The sequence below is a fragment of the Toxotes jaculatrix genome, chromosome 19 (genome assembly GCF_017976425.1).
Source record: "Toxotes jaculatrix isolate fToxJac2 chromosome 19, fToxJac2.pri, whole genome shotgun sequence".
NCBI classification, from domain to species: Eukaryota; Metazoa; Chordata; class Actinopteri; family Toxotidae; genus Toxotes; species Toxotes jaculatrix.
In genome coordinates this window covers 12,500,235-12,514,912 of record NC_054412.1, presented here as the reverse complement: position 1 = coordinate 12,514,912, position 14,678 = coordinate 12,500,235, and the positions used below count along the sequence as shown (strand labels likewise).

Genomic DNA, 14,678 nt, shown 5'->3' with positions numbered 1-14,678 from the left:
TTGCACATCAATAGGCCTCATTCAGGAACTCTTAATGTCTCAGCCTCCTCCATCTGCTAATTGCTTGTTTTTGTCTACCACCCTTTATGAAGACATAATTGAGCAAGTTGAGTGTGACGACAAGGAGGCTTTCAGTTGCTCTGTTTACCAAAAGAAAACAGCCACGTGCTTTTCTTTTCACCCAGTATGAGCCACCATGTGTGTGTGTAATTGGAAAAAAGACTCACGTTGTGGAATAAGTTGTGGACATCTGGTCTGTTACAATCAATTAAACCCGACCTTTGAACTTGAGCTTTACTTCAACAGCTTTTCCAAACACCTGTAAGTCAAGGTTAAGCATTTTTTTCCCATCCTGAATTCAGAGAGTTTCTCTCACTCACTAGCGAACAGAACATTAACAACAATTTATGGCAACATAAAATATGTAGCTGCTCTTCATGATCTAAGGAATCAATAAAACATATGTTGATTCAGTTGCCATTTCCCTATCCACTGCTTGCAAGAAAGTATGTGGATCTAATTCAGAAGATCAGTCAATAGCCCACACAACCATTTTAGAACATTTGATCATTGCACAAATTGATTCACTGGGGTTGATGGCTTTAGCAAAGGACATCCCCAAAGACGATTCCCATGATGACTGTTTGCCACAAAACATTTTGCAATGTTAACATGATAATTTAATCTCCATTTGATGCATAAATAGCCTCTAAGAAAGAATAAACCTGTGTTCAGGCATGTGTTTGCTCTATTGTATTGTCTCTCAGAGCCTAATTGGTTAAAAACCTTCTCATGACTTTCACCATCTTTCACATGCAGCTCATTCAGCCATAGTTTGTCTTAAGACTGGACTAATGGGGAGTGGAACAAATATATTAAAGCTCAGGAAACTTTTAGATAAACTACAAAAATACAATGAACTCTTTGTTGTCCATCCCATCAAGTCATTTAACTGTTTGACAAAAAAATCTGATATCCTGACCACAACATATATTTCAGCTTTATTCTTTTAACCAGTGAAGACTCAAATTAAAACTTCACTGATATGTTTCAATTGTCCAAATTCTTTCTGGCGCTTAGTTAAACACATCCCAGCAGCACCCTTTATGTGCCTCAGTGAAACATCTCTTATACTTTGGGGCGCATGTTGTTCCCAGATGTTTGTTACCACATGTCGAGTAGGCAGACCACGCCTTATCTTTCCCCCCATTACTCACACGTCTGCAGCCTGCAAGACATCTGATTTGATTCAGAGTTATATTGAATTTACGATGAGAGCACCCGGTGATATCCCACTGATCACGAAGAGATTTAGCACAAACCGATTTCGAACTGAAAACAGAGCTCTGGTGCAAGCGCTCCTGGCACATGCTTTTGTTTTTTGGGGGAAAAAACAAATTTGATTTATGTAGATATTTCTGAATTATCAGCATGATGGTTTGATAGCTTGTGTATACTTTGTGAAGTATGTCCTGAGAACGATGCTCTGTTTTTAAGCAGTAAATACTATCTTGCCCATTCAGCTACCAGTAAAGGATTGTGAAGACATAATATTTGTTTTTTCTTCTTACCAAACATTTCTTTGCCCTTTCTGCTGTTTTTTTCCCACTTTGCAGGATGAGCTCGACCTCACAGAGAAACACAGGGAAGCCATGTTCGCCCTGCCTGCAGAGAAGAAATGGCAAATCTACTGCAGCAAAAAGAAGGTAAAAGACTCACTGTGCATTATGTCAGTATCCACATCGGCCTCCACAAGCTTGCTGCTGACTGGATGCTTTTCCTGAATATCTGTAAATATCTCAGCTGCCAAGTTTGTGTCAGGTCCTCCCTCGCTGATTTGTTGATACCTGAAGCTGCCTGACATAATGTTTTCTAAAATACACACCACTAACCTTGCCTCTCTGTGTCCCTCTGTTTACGACAGGCCCTAGCATGAGCGTGTTGTTAACTGTATATGTGAAATGTAGATGATTATTTTTTTCATCTTTGATGTCAGGGTTATATCAAGTGCTTATGAGAGAAAACCAAAATGCGGTACATTAAGTCATTTCTTTTGTTTAGAGCAAGTCATATCCCTTGGTTTCTGTAAGGTAAATTCATTTGAACTGGATTTTTTGAAAACATGACAGCTCTTTTTTTTTCATCTAACTCTCAGAAAGGAATTGAATAAACACATTTTAACAATTTTGAGCTATTCCTAAAGGCTTCTGCACGGTGCCTCCCTCACCTAAGTTCCAAATATGTGATTTTTGTGGGGGGATAAATCTATCAGACTATAACTATCTACTTCTATCAAACATACCATTCCTGTATCACTGAGGGTAGTTTTAGTAGCGTTGTGCCCCAGTCTACTATGTGTCTCTTCAATAACAGTCACTCCCCCAAGTTTTTACTATCTGATCAAAGCTCCACCATGAATAACGCACTCACTTAACTTGAGTAGATGTTACACAAGGTGGATATAAAAATAGTGATGCGTAGAGGGAGTAAGACGAAGGCTAAATTCAGCCTGCTCCATTAGATAATCTGCTAACAGGGAACACAGTGTCAAAAATGATGAAGTACTGAAAGATACTGCAGAATTCAAAAGTAGTATCTTGTTTCTTGTGACTCCACAGTGTGTGTTTTCTCCCAGACAATAAGGTTCTTGTCTCATTGTTCGATTGTCCTACTGAAGCGAGGATATTTTAATCATGTGGTTTCTCCTTTTAGATAATAGACCTGTTCCATCAAAGCATCCTGGTAGCCATAACATACTTTGCCACTCAGTGACTGTGTCATATTTCATTATGTCTCCTCTCCTGATAAAAGAACTGTCGGCTGTTCCTCCTTTCCCTGTATATGAACCCATCCTCTTCATGCAGGAAAATGCAGAAGCCTGTTCTAGTTTAGATCAAGTTGAGTCGAACTTGCCAGTTACCGCTGAATATGCCCTCACATTTTTGTAGCGGTGTTTCTCAAGGCCATAGAGATATTAATATGTAGGATATCCTGTCCTGACTAATATGCAGACGGGGCATGCAGATTTATAAATCTTTTCCTACATCCGGTAACAAACCGGACATTAGGAGAATTGGGATTTAGCCCGATGGATGAATAGCTGGTATGTCAGTGTACAGTACAAATCCTCAGAAAACACAGCTTAGGAAAGGCTTGCAGTAAGTTCAAAAACCCATAATACGCACTGTAAATCTGCATTTCACATTTTGAAACTACAGTTTTTGAAAGAATTAAACAAATGACATATAATGTGTTAATTAGTGAGCTTGGAGGTGCTGGATTTTCTTACCTTTGGACAGAGACAGGCTAGTTATTTCTCCTAGTTTTCTAGTTCTAGCTGCAAGCTGTAGTTTCAAATTTAAATGAAAGATTTAAGAGTGGTATCAGTTGTCTCATCTAACTTTTGGCAAGTAAGCAAATAAGCGTATTTCCCAAAACATTATTTAAGTACTCCTTTAAAGATTTGTGTGTTAGCCATTAATGTGTGTTGCAGACAGCTCATTTTTACGTAGAATTCATGAATATGAAAAGAGGACTGAAAAAGCCACGTCAAAAGAAATTACATTTGTCAGATTTTGTCTTTGCTTAAGTATTGATGCACTCATGGCTTACTTTGGCTGCACACAGCGTCCACTAGCCAGCAGCAACACAGTGAGTGATGAAAGGAAGATAGTGGAAATGGAAACAGCGCGTGCATGCTCCCGTTTCTGCTGTGTCCCCAATTAGTGGCCTCATAGTCCCGGGGCCCAAAGTAGTCTCATGATAAACCTGAAAATGTTGCACTTCCTCTGTTTAGCTTTCAAGAGAGCACGCAGGGATGTCTCAGTGTTGGTGCAAAGGTGGAGGGGGAATTTCGCTGAACCAAACCAAAGCTTTATGTGCAGCATAGACCTGCAGAAGGGGGGAGGGAGGAGGAGAGACAGAAAGGCATCAATATTGCTGACTCTGCAGCAAGCTCTGGCCCTGATGCAGACTGATACAAACTCACCATCTGAGCTCAGGGAGGAAGGGTGTGTGTGTGTGTGTGTGTGTGTGTGTGTGTGCGTGCGTGAGTGAGTGTGTGTGTGGAGAGGCGAAGGAAGTGGTCGGTTGTCCAAGGCAAACAGGAAGGCTTCGCTTCCACAGGTGCAGCTTTTGTATGTGAGTCAGGAGGGATGATAAAGAGGAAGGTGGGGTCATTATCAGGGCGCTCTGAACTCGCAAGTGATGAGCGTGCTCTTTTTCACCAGTCATTTCTTGGCAGTTAGATCCTTCAGAAGTCGGGCTGGGCCTAGACTCAGTCAGAGCTTTAGCTGTTTGGTTTGGCCCGGGCACCTGAGCTGATGAAATCATTCTGCATAGCATCAATCTTCTTCCTGCTTCATGTCAGCTCTCTTCTAAGCTACATCATCTGCCAAGAAGCAGATTTACTGATCTAGTCGTTAGCAGAGATTGTGCAGTGAGGTTTCAAATTTCATCAAAAAAAAAACAAACAGTTTTGACTTCTGGGAGGACAGACCTTCTCTTTTAAGCACACTGTCCTATTACCCCTAAATAACTGAGATTGATTCCTGTTTCCTAATGTGTCTTTGATCTTAACTTTCTCAAATGTGGAAAAAATAAATCCCCTGAAATACACTCCCCTCTTTTCTCTCTCATCGTGACCCTAAATAAACTGTCAGTGTTTGAAGACTGCTGACTTCCGAGCTGAAAGATGAACTCCTTAAGATATAAAAGGAAGTGGTCCCACCTCTATGTCTCCTCCACTAATGGACTGAACTTCTTCCAGCTCCCCGCCTGGTCAAGCTGGCACCAGGCGTTAGTTGAACAGCGGGATCGTGCCTTCCTGTCACTGCACGATCCCCGCAGACCAGCCAAGGTCCGCAGTTTCTGCAAGAGCAGCCAAGTTTCTGCAGGCCGCTTTATTAACTGACGCCCAATTAGTTTCTGATGGTCACAGCCCGCTTATGCTTAATGGAGCAAGAGTTAAAATGAAGGCCTGGCGGCCTTTTATGTACAAGCCAAGTTCAGGGTTGAGCCATTTTCTCCTCAATGCTCCTCATGAGTTTGAAAATTAAATCATATAAGAAATGTCTCGCAGATACTTTTTCACTTGTAATACAAACATGCCTGTCAGGAGATTAATCTCAGCAGAAGTCAGGCCATGTCCTTAATCTGCAGTTTTAACATTCATTTGCTAATCTCAAGATTTTGTCAAGCAGCTGTGCTCTCTTTTCGGCACCCCTCACCACCTCTTGAAACTCAGTGAAGCACTGGAGGATAAAATGGGCAGGATATCTGTGTCGCCCTACTTTGAGTTCTTGTTCCATTTTTTTTTCCAGCTTTTGGCTATTTATGCCCCGGACCTGCTGTTCCATGTGTGTTTGGTGGTGTTTGTGTGTGTGTGTGTCCATCAAAGCCCATGATCTGAAAAGCAATGGTATGAAGTTCTGCATCTGGTTTGTAGCTCGACTTTGATCCATTCAAACATGTGACATGGACCAAATAAGAACTTGTCCTCTCATGTGACTTTCTGAAATTTTTCCTTCAGGATCACGTTGTTATGCAACGTTTTAAAATTCCAAGCAAGTCACGCACAGTTAATGCTCATAAGCCAACAACAACTTTTTCTAATTAACGTATGTCACGTTCTTTCTTCCCCTGCCGTTGTGTGACATTACTTTAAAAAGCAAGGCCTACCTGTATCACAGCACAGCGTCATTCATTATCTGTTCTGTGACTTTCAGGAACAAGAAGAAAACAAAAGTGCAACTAGCTGGCCGGAATACTACATTGATCAGCTCAATTCAATGGCAGCTGTAAGTAATAACATGAGCTTTATTTATTTATTTTCATTTTTTGTTTTGTATATAAAAATGGTTAGAAAATAGTCCTGGAAGACACATGCAAGGTTGTGAAGCAAACACAAATCTGGGCTTTATAAATACAACTTGACAACTTTGGACCAAGAGAGGCCAATAATGAGCCAACAAAAAACACACTTTTTAATTCAGATATGAAAGGATTTTACTCCCATCCTAATATAGACACAACAAAACAATGACATGATAATATAATACTATGATCGTACACATGCCGTCCATCACATTCTGTCGTCTTTTGGGAGTTTACAGTTTGGTAATGATGTTGTCACATGTTTAATAAAACCGGTGTGTTTCCTTCTGCAAATTATTTTTGCACACATATCTTTGGAAATCTAGAAAATTAACTTTATTTTGGCTCTGAATTGTTATATTAGACTTTAAGCTGAGATATTTATGTTGTTTAAACTCTTGTTGAACAGAGAAAGACGCTCCGCGCTCTGGAAAAGGAAGATGAGGAGGAGAGGAACAAAACCATAGAGAGCTTGAAGACAGCCCTGAGGACACAACCGATGAGGTGGACAGATTTTAAAATTAATCCTCCTCTCTCCTCTCTCTGTCCTTTACATTTAACGCTTTCATTTAACCTCTAACCTTGTCTGTCACTCTTGTCAGTTCCTCACAACCATATGTAAATGAGTCCTTTAAGAACTGAACACCCATAAAGGTCACTGCATTGTTGGTTAAAGATTTTTTTATTGACGTGAATGTACATTAAAGGGATCTGGGGAAACATTTCATTTCCATTTTAGGAACCTGAGCTTCTCACTAGAGTTTAAAAGAAAATGTCCTGAATTATGTTTACTGGAGGCGATTCATTTACAGTTTCCTTACAAGTTAAGGAAATAGAAAAAGTGGACATACATATACATACGCGCATTCTTCACAGTTTGACATTTGATGCCATATGATTATTTCAGGCATTTGTGCATTTCCATTATATTTCACATTAAAACAAGTGTTGCTAGAAGTACTAAATTAAAGTAGTCTGTGAACCAGGATGACTTCTCTGTGCCTGCTTTCCTCTCAGGTTTGTGACTCGTTTCATCGATCTGGACGGCCTGACATGTATCCTGAACTTCCTAAAGAGCATGGACTATGAGACCACGGAGTCACAGATCCACACGTCTCTAATTGGCTGCATCAAAGCTCTGATGAACAACTCGCAGGGCCGCGCACACGTGCTCTCTCACTCTGAGAGCATCAACATCATCGCCCAGAGCCTGGCCACAGAGAACATCAAGACCAAGGTGGCAGTGCTGGAGATCATGGGTGCTGTGTGTCTGGTGCCTGGTGGGCACAAAAAAATCCTGGAGGCCATGCTGCACTATCAGCGCTTTGCCTGTGAGAGGACACGATTCCAGGTGAGTAGAAGAAAGCCAAGTTCACAGTTGTGGTTTTAAATCTTTTACAGATAGATAAAGTCAGTTAAAAGCAGCACTGCATAAAGAGATTTAACACCTGTAATGACTTGTCATCCATCAGACACTTATAAACGAGCTGGACCGGAGCACAGGACGATACAGAGACGAGGTCAACCTGAAAACAGCCATCATGTCCTTTATTAATGCTGTGCTGAGTCAAGGAGCTGGAGAGGTGAATTATCCACTGCACCCTCACTGCAGACAGTTTTTATGCTTCCTTTCACACTGTAAGGTCATCATGTCCCTCATTCAAGAGTTTCTTTAAACATTGTTTGCATTGTTCTGCTTATTTATTATTTTTTCAAATGTAGGCAAGTTTGGAATTCCGTATCCACCTCCGATATGAGTTCCTTATGCTAGGGATCCAACCTGTGATCGATAAGCTACGTTCTCATGAAAACTCCACGTTAGACAGGTGAGCTGGAATCCAAAAACATGTCTGTCCTTTTGTAAATGAAACACCTGCTCCACAGTGGTGTCAGTGTGTGTTTGTTCATTAGAAGCTTAACAAAGAAAAATAACAAACAGAAACTCCACTGCCCTAGAGAGAATGGATTTGACTGTGTTTTTCATCACTACTTTTAAGAGAAATCTAATAAGTTAAACTATGTATACAAGCGTGTCACACTTGCAGGCAGCTTTCTAATCCAGTCTTTCCCTCTGACACTCTCAGGCATTTAGACTACTTTGAGATGCTGCGGAACGAGGATGAGCTGGCTTTATCAAAACGATTTGAGTCGGTAAGCGAAGAAAAAAAATTCCTGTCTTGCACGATTTGTTCGTTTTTAAAATTTTACCCAATGTATTCATGTTTTTTTTTTTACTCCTTCTCCTCTAGGTACATATAGATACCAAAAGTGCCACCCAAGTTTTTGATCTCATCCGCAAGAAGATGAACCACACTGATGCATACCCGCACTTTATGTCTGTCCTGCATCACTGTCTCCTCATGCCACGTGAGTGATTTTTTTTTAACTCATTACTGGACTGCACACTGTATAACACAGTTGGGAAAGTACCACACAGAAATAGATGTTATTTTTTTTATGTTGTAAAATGTCATTAAAAGAGCCTGGTGAAGAAAAAATCTGCAAAACAGTTAAGTGCAAAAGGCAAATTACACATTTTTGTGCATTGTTGAAGTGAATGAAGTAAATGCAACTTCCACAGCAAACAGACATTAAAATTAGTTCTTCTTCAAATGTTGATGCTCTGTTAGCAATTGTGGCTTGTGCAAAAGTTTGAGCAGCATTTTTACTTGTAAAACACTCAGAACTCAATAAGCTCGGACTGACTTATAAAGCAGTTTTTTTTGTCATTAGGAATTGCCAGCTGATGATAAATTCTCTGACTCTTCAAACCTTGTGTTAACAAAATGAAACTAATTGATGCCTACAAAGTAGGGCAGGCTATAAAAAGCATTCAAAGTGCTTCCAGCCTGAATCTTCCACTGTCCGAAGACAGTGGAAGAAATGGCAGTGAAAACAAAAAGAAAACTATCAGACAAAACTTCTCGTCTGCTGGGCAGAGGGGCAAAGCAACACCCTCCATATGATCGCAAAGGAGCAGCAGGAAGGTTTAGCTGACAGAGGAGTGGTGGTTCACCGTTCACTGTGCAGCGCCGATGCACAAACATGGTCTACATGGAAGAGTCATCAGAGGGAAACCTTATCTGTGAGCTCATCACAAAAGCCAACAACTGAAGTCTGCAAAACAACATCTGGATTAGCCAGAGTCGTTTTGCAAACAAGTGCTGTGCACCAAAGTTAAAACTGAGTAGGGTATGTTTGGAGAAAAAAAAAACGGAGCAAGATTAGATGAAAAGAACAGTTTGCCAACTGTCAAACAGTCAAATATGGGGGAGTGAGGGGGTGGGAGGCCTGCTGGAGTCTGCTTTGAGGTTGTGTGGCAGCCAGTGGCACAGGATTTCACTAAATATCAGCATGTCATGTCAGTCAAGAAAGGGAAACTGAAAAGAAGCTGGCATCTACAATAATCCAAAGCAAACCTCAAAATCCACCGTGATCTACTTTTAAAAGAACGATACGCTGAAACTTTTGCAACAGCCCTCAAAGTCCCCTGACCTGAACGTCACTGAAAATCTGTGGGTAGATCTTAAATGTGCTGTGTGTGCAAAACAGCATAAAAGTATCTCAGAACAGTGCATTCATGTTTGAAGTAAGGCTCATTTCTGGTGTCTGTTTGCTGCATTGGCTGTTTTTCCCTCTTTTCACTTCATAAATCTAAAAGATATGGGATTTTCCCAGGGGTGCCCCAGCTTCTACATACAGCTATATAATGAGGCTCCTAGCATGGTAGTGGTATCACTCCCACAAAACACATAGTACCTTTTGGTTTCTTGCCAAAAAGATAAGTATATTGACTTTGTGCAGATTTGGCTGTCCAGAAATTGGATAAGCACATTCTCAGCTTCATGCTGTACACATTCAGAGTCAGAGACTGTTGTTGACTAATGTTTGTGTTTTGTAATAAGCTAGTTTTCTGCAAAACTTGCATAAAGTCTGATCACAATTAACCCACATCATTTGACTTGAAGACAAAGAGCCACTTCACAGCTGCAGTAGCCGTTTTCCTTGATGCTCACCTTCCCCTCTGAGTGGCATTTTAATAATAAGACCCTCTTCATTTACTTCGCTGAGTGTAATTAACACTTCAGCTGCAAATACGAGTGGTGCAGTTACACATGAAAGTTAATCAACTGCAAGTACTTAAATAGAAAGACGAATCCAAATAATATTAATATGATAAGAATATGATACAGCACATTTTTCCAGTGGTAAAGAGTAATAACAAGATGTCTCCCAATGAAAATGTGTGTGTGTGTGTGTGTGTGTGTGTGTGTGTGTGTGTGTGTGTGTGTGTGTGTGTGTGTGTGTGTGTGTGTGTGTGTGTGTGTATGTGTGTGTATGTGTATGTGTGTTTACAAAGTTTTCAGGCTAAATAACAAGGCAACAGTAAACATGTTGTCCCATGACAGACGCGGTCTCACCAATCATGTGTCATCTTACTGTAACCTGTAATCATAGTGCCTCTCTTTGGCTCATCAGTGTAACTTTGAAAAGAGCCTCCATAATCATTCCTTTGCGTTTCATCATAATCAAACAGCTGCTGCTCAAACTGTTTCAATCAGTAGTTTCTGAGATATTAAACAAGATATCAGTGAGGGGAAGAAAAAGAAATTGTGTCAGCAGACTAATGGGAAACTTGTGCGACTTTCTGTATTTGTCTTGTTCTCTAGACAAGAGAAGTGGTAACACGGTGCAGTACTGGCTGCTGTTGGATCGTATCGTCCAGCAGATGGTCTTGCAGAATGACAAAGGTCACGACCCCGACGTCACACCACTGGAGAATTTTAACGTGAAGAACGTTGTCCGGATGTGAGTCCTCGAGTTTCCCCTAACAGACTTGACACAAGAATGAGCACATGGAATAGATGATGTGGCTGAAGAATGTAGACCAGTGTTGTGTTTGTTGAAGATCTGAAAGACATGTGCTCAACAGCTCAAAAATAGCTTCCCTTTTAAGTTCAGAACAATAATCACTAGAGTTGTTCTTGTAGACACTGTAGTTAATTATGTGGATCGTCCTCTCTACAGGCTGGTCAATGAAAATGAGGTCAAACAATGGAAAGAGCAGGCAGAGAAAATGAGAAAAGGTTTGTATGATTATGAATTATTGAAATACTTACATGACAAAATAAGTTAATTAAAGGTGTCAGCTGAGCTGACCGAGTGATCTCCCTTCACAGAACACCACGAGTTGCAGCAGAAGTTTGAGAAAAAGGAGCGTGAATGTGATGCGAAGACCCAGGAGAAAGAGGACATGATGCAGACGCTCAACAAGATGAAAGAGAAGCTGGAAAAGGAGAGCACTGAGCACAAGAATGTCAAACAGCAAGTGGCCGAACTTACTGCACGACTGCACGAACTCAGCACTGTATGTTGTCCTTTATATTCGCTGGATCACTTTATATTAGCCTTAAAAAACAAAATGACTGGATATTTTGTTGGATGACAACAAGACCACCAGTGGTGGTCCAGAACAATTACTGAGTTCACATGGGAGGCAAATAAAGCAGCGTATATTCGTCCCATTGTTAGGAGAAATCACACCTTCACACCTTAAAAAATGTGTAAAATTGATAAGAATATGAAAGAAACTAATAAGCAACTACCTAACTTGAACAAGCAATGCATTAAAAAACATGTAACCAGAAAAAAAAGTCATGAACGTACTCTACCCCCAAACACTGGGATTCTAGGACAGTGGTTCCCATCGTTCTTGGTTTATGACCTCTTAGTTTATGACCTCTTGACCTGACCCCTCATCATGTGTGTAAGTGTGTAGTGTGAACATTAGTAGGTTTCAGTTCAAACAAAGAGGGTTTTTTTTTCTTCTGAGATTATTTCACTTGGAGTAGAAGGAAAAACCTGCCATATTTTTTAATAAGAAACAAAACAAAAATTACAAAGGCTTTTTTTCTTTTATATCCCTTTAATCATCTTCTGACCCCTCAGGCTGGAAACCACTGCTGTACGACATTAAGCATCCTAAGTGATTTGTACTGAAACAAAACATTGAAATCTGTGTAGTGTAAAGGATGAGGACAACAAACCCCATAGAAAGACCAAAACCAAAGATGACAAGTATTCTCTTGTCCTGTGTTATGGGTGAAACATTAGAAACTCTGCAACTGTTGTTATGCTCTCTCCTTGCAGAGACAGGCAGCTGTTGTTCCCGGAGGCCCTCCCCTTGCCCCTGGCCCCCCCGGCGGCCCTCTGCCTCCTCCACCCATGCCAGCAGGTCTGTGCCCACCTCCCCCGCCCCCTCCTGGTGGTATGATGCCTCCGCCGCCTCCCCCGCCCCCTCCTCCTGGTGGCCCTCCACCTCCTCCTGGACGTCCACCCATCGGAGGCATCCCTCCGCCGCCAGGAGCACCACTAGGACCGTCCCTGAAGAAGAAAAACATCCCTCAGCCATCCAATCCACTCAAGTCCTTCAACTGGTCCAAGTTAGCTGAGGTCAGAACCGTTGAGACACAAAAAGACCTGAATGTGTTAATGCTTTGAGTGAAAATACAAGAGATAAATATCTTATTTTCCTCTGCTCAGAATAAACTGGAGGGCACTGTGTGGATGGAGGTCGACGATGCAAAGGTTTTCAAAATCCTGGATCTGGAGGACCTTGAAAAGACCTTCTCAGCCTATCAGAGACAGCAGGTACTGAAGATGAGCCGTTCATCAGCTCACCAACTGTCGCCGTCTAGTGTCAGAGAGGGCTGGGGGGGTAGATTGGACGAGGACTCAGCTGGCCTGCACTTTTGAACTTGGCTTGTTTTCAGATTTTCTAAAATTTCTCCTGTTTTGTAACTTTTGGTTTCTTAAGCCCAGTTAGAGAACGGAGGAGGGGAGAGGTCAGATAATTTACAGAGAACAAAGGTCTGAACTAAATGAAGTAGAAGGGAGAAATTTCCAGATAGATTTGGTGGGGTTTATTATTAGATGCAAAACCTTCATGCTTGAATCATCTTAAGTGCCTTCTCACATTTGACTGGAATGCTGTTTGTTTGCCAGTTTTGTTTGTGGTTTTAATCATTTTGCCATATGTGATTGAAAATGCATGAGCGAGCTGCTCTGAATCAGCTGTTTCTTTCTTGTGGCTTCAGTTCGCAGTTCATTTAGTAACTAGATAATCATTATCAGTAGTATCTGTGTTAGTTGCACAAAAGAGAATGAGATGTCAACAGCCTCTTTTTTTCCAGCTCAGTCTGAAATATCAAACGTGACCTTAAGCTTGTTGAATACACACAACGAGAGGCTGAAAATTAATATATTGATAGTTTTCTTTTCAATGACATCCAAAAATACAAAAAAAGATTTAGATACATTTAGACTGTTAGCATTGGCCTGGTAAGCTTTGCAAAAAAAAACCTAGACACTCTTTTCAGACTTATTTCTTATTTGCACCGCATGTGAACTATAAGCACGTATCAATCACCTGAACAGCCAGTCATGTCTCACTGCTGCTCACTTCATTACTGATGGATCCGTTGTCATCTAAGTGCTGAATGAGCTCTGATTCATTTGCTGTTTGTTTTTATGGGCTGCAATCACGTAACTGCTTTACTTATTCTAATGAGTGCTTACATCTTCCCTGCTTCTTGCCTGCATTTTAGGACTTCTTTATGATCAATAACAGCAAACAGGTGAGTGCACCTACAGTACAGTTGATATACAGTGTGGAATTATTGTCACTCCTCGTTTATTCAGTCAGGCTTTGTTTATATATTATATATATATTGATGTCCTGTTGTATTTTCAGCTACATGTTTCTTTGAATCTATTTCATTTTTGTCTAAAAGAGTGTATACACTATTGAGACATTTGTTCAGGTCAACATCTTTTTTCTGTGTGTGTCATGTGTGCTTGTGATAACTTTCTCGTTTGACCATGTCTTGAGCCTTTTTGTGTGTTTTCAGCTCTTGTTGGGGATTTTAGGGCACGTGTCAGTCATTCTTCATTCCTGTTTGTGGGTGACTCTAACCAAAAAAAAAAAACTAACAAATTTGTGCATGTTAAAATTGGCGTTCACTTTCTAACCTCCATCACTTTGCTCACAGAAAGAGGCAGAGGACGACACACTGAGCTCTAAGAAAGTCAAGGAGCTGTCAGTCATTGATGGCCGTCGAGCTCAAAACTGCAATATCCTCCTCTCAAGGTAAGTTTATTTCATCAGGATAGCCTTTTAAATAAAGAAATTACTGACACATCACAGGTTTTTTAACGCACTCATCTGTTGTGTACTGCAGGCTGAAGCTTTCAAACGAGGAGATCAAGAGAGCCATTTTAACTATGGACGAGCAGGAGGACCTTCCCAAAGACATGCTGGAGCAGGTACTTCATCTGGTTTCCTGCATGCAACAGTCCTTCCTCTGTGTGTGTTTAGATGCACCAGATTACAGTCGGCTCCACTAAGCTGATTTCTTAAAAGTAATAACAAGAAACCTGGTTACTGTAATGGGGGCAGAGGATTATAGAAACATTATTGTACATCAACCAGTATATGGAAAAAAATGCTTTAGCAGACTGAGACAGCGTGATAAGTCCCTCCACCAATGTTAACTGAAACAGGTACAGATGAGGTACAGTGTTAAATTTGTTAAGTGAAGAGTTTGTTTTTGTTCCATCAGCTGCTGAAGTTTGTCCCAGAGAAGAGCGATGTGGATCTTCTGGAGGAGCACAAACATGAGCTTGACCGAATGGCAAAGCCCGATCGCTTCCTCTATGAGATGAGCAGGTAATTTTCCCAGTCAGAGTTTTTTTTTTTTTTCCTCCTCAATTGTCAGCTATTTAATTCAGTATTAAACAGGTAG

At 40.9% G+C, this 14,678-nt stretch overlaps 1 protein-coding gene across 5 annotated transcripts in view; it reads left to right on the top strand.

The window, feature by feature from the left end:
- LOC121199419 (disheveled-associated activator of morphogenesis 1-like) overlaps positions 1–14,678 on the top strand; it is a 45,926-nt gene that overhangs the window by 25,447 nt on the left and 5,801 nt on the right. For all 5 annotated transcript variants that reach the window (XM_041064070.1, XM_041064071.1, XM_041064072.1 and 2 more), the window contains 17 exons: positions 1,617–1,706; positions 5,727–5,798; positions 6,284–6,378; positions 6,892–7,225; positions 7,347–7,457; positions 7,597–7,700; positions 7,959–8,025; positions 8,124–8,241; positions 10,545–10,683; positions 10,903–10,961; positions 11,055–11,242; positions 12,025–12,327; positions 12,418–12,525; positions 13,482–13,511; positions 13,926–14,023; positions 14,115–14,199; positions 14,496–14,602. In XM_041064070.1, coding sequence (XP_040920004.1) covers positions 1,617–1,706; positions 5,727–5,798; positions 6,284–6,378; positions 6,892–7,225; positions 7,347–7,457; positions 7,597–7,700; positions 7,959–8,025; positions 8,124–8,241; positions 10,545–10,683; positions 10,903–10,961; positions 11,055–11,242; positions 12,025–12,327; positions 12,418–12,525; positions 13,482–13,511; positions 13,926–14,023; positions 14,115–14,199; positions 14,496–14,602 — 2,108 coding nt within the window. The remainder of the gene's footprint in view (positions 1–1,616; positions 1,707–5,726; positions 5,799–6,283; positions 6,379–6,891; positions 7,226–7,346; positions 7,458–7,596; positions 7,701–7,958; positions 8,026–8,123; positions 8,242–10,544; positions 10,684–10,902; positions 10,962–11,054; positions 11,243–12,024; positions 12,328–12,417; positions 12,526–13,481; positions 13,512–13,925; positions 14,024–14,114; positions 14,200–14,495; positions 14,603–14,678) is intronic.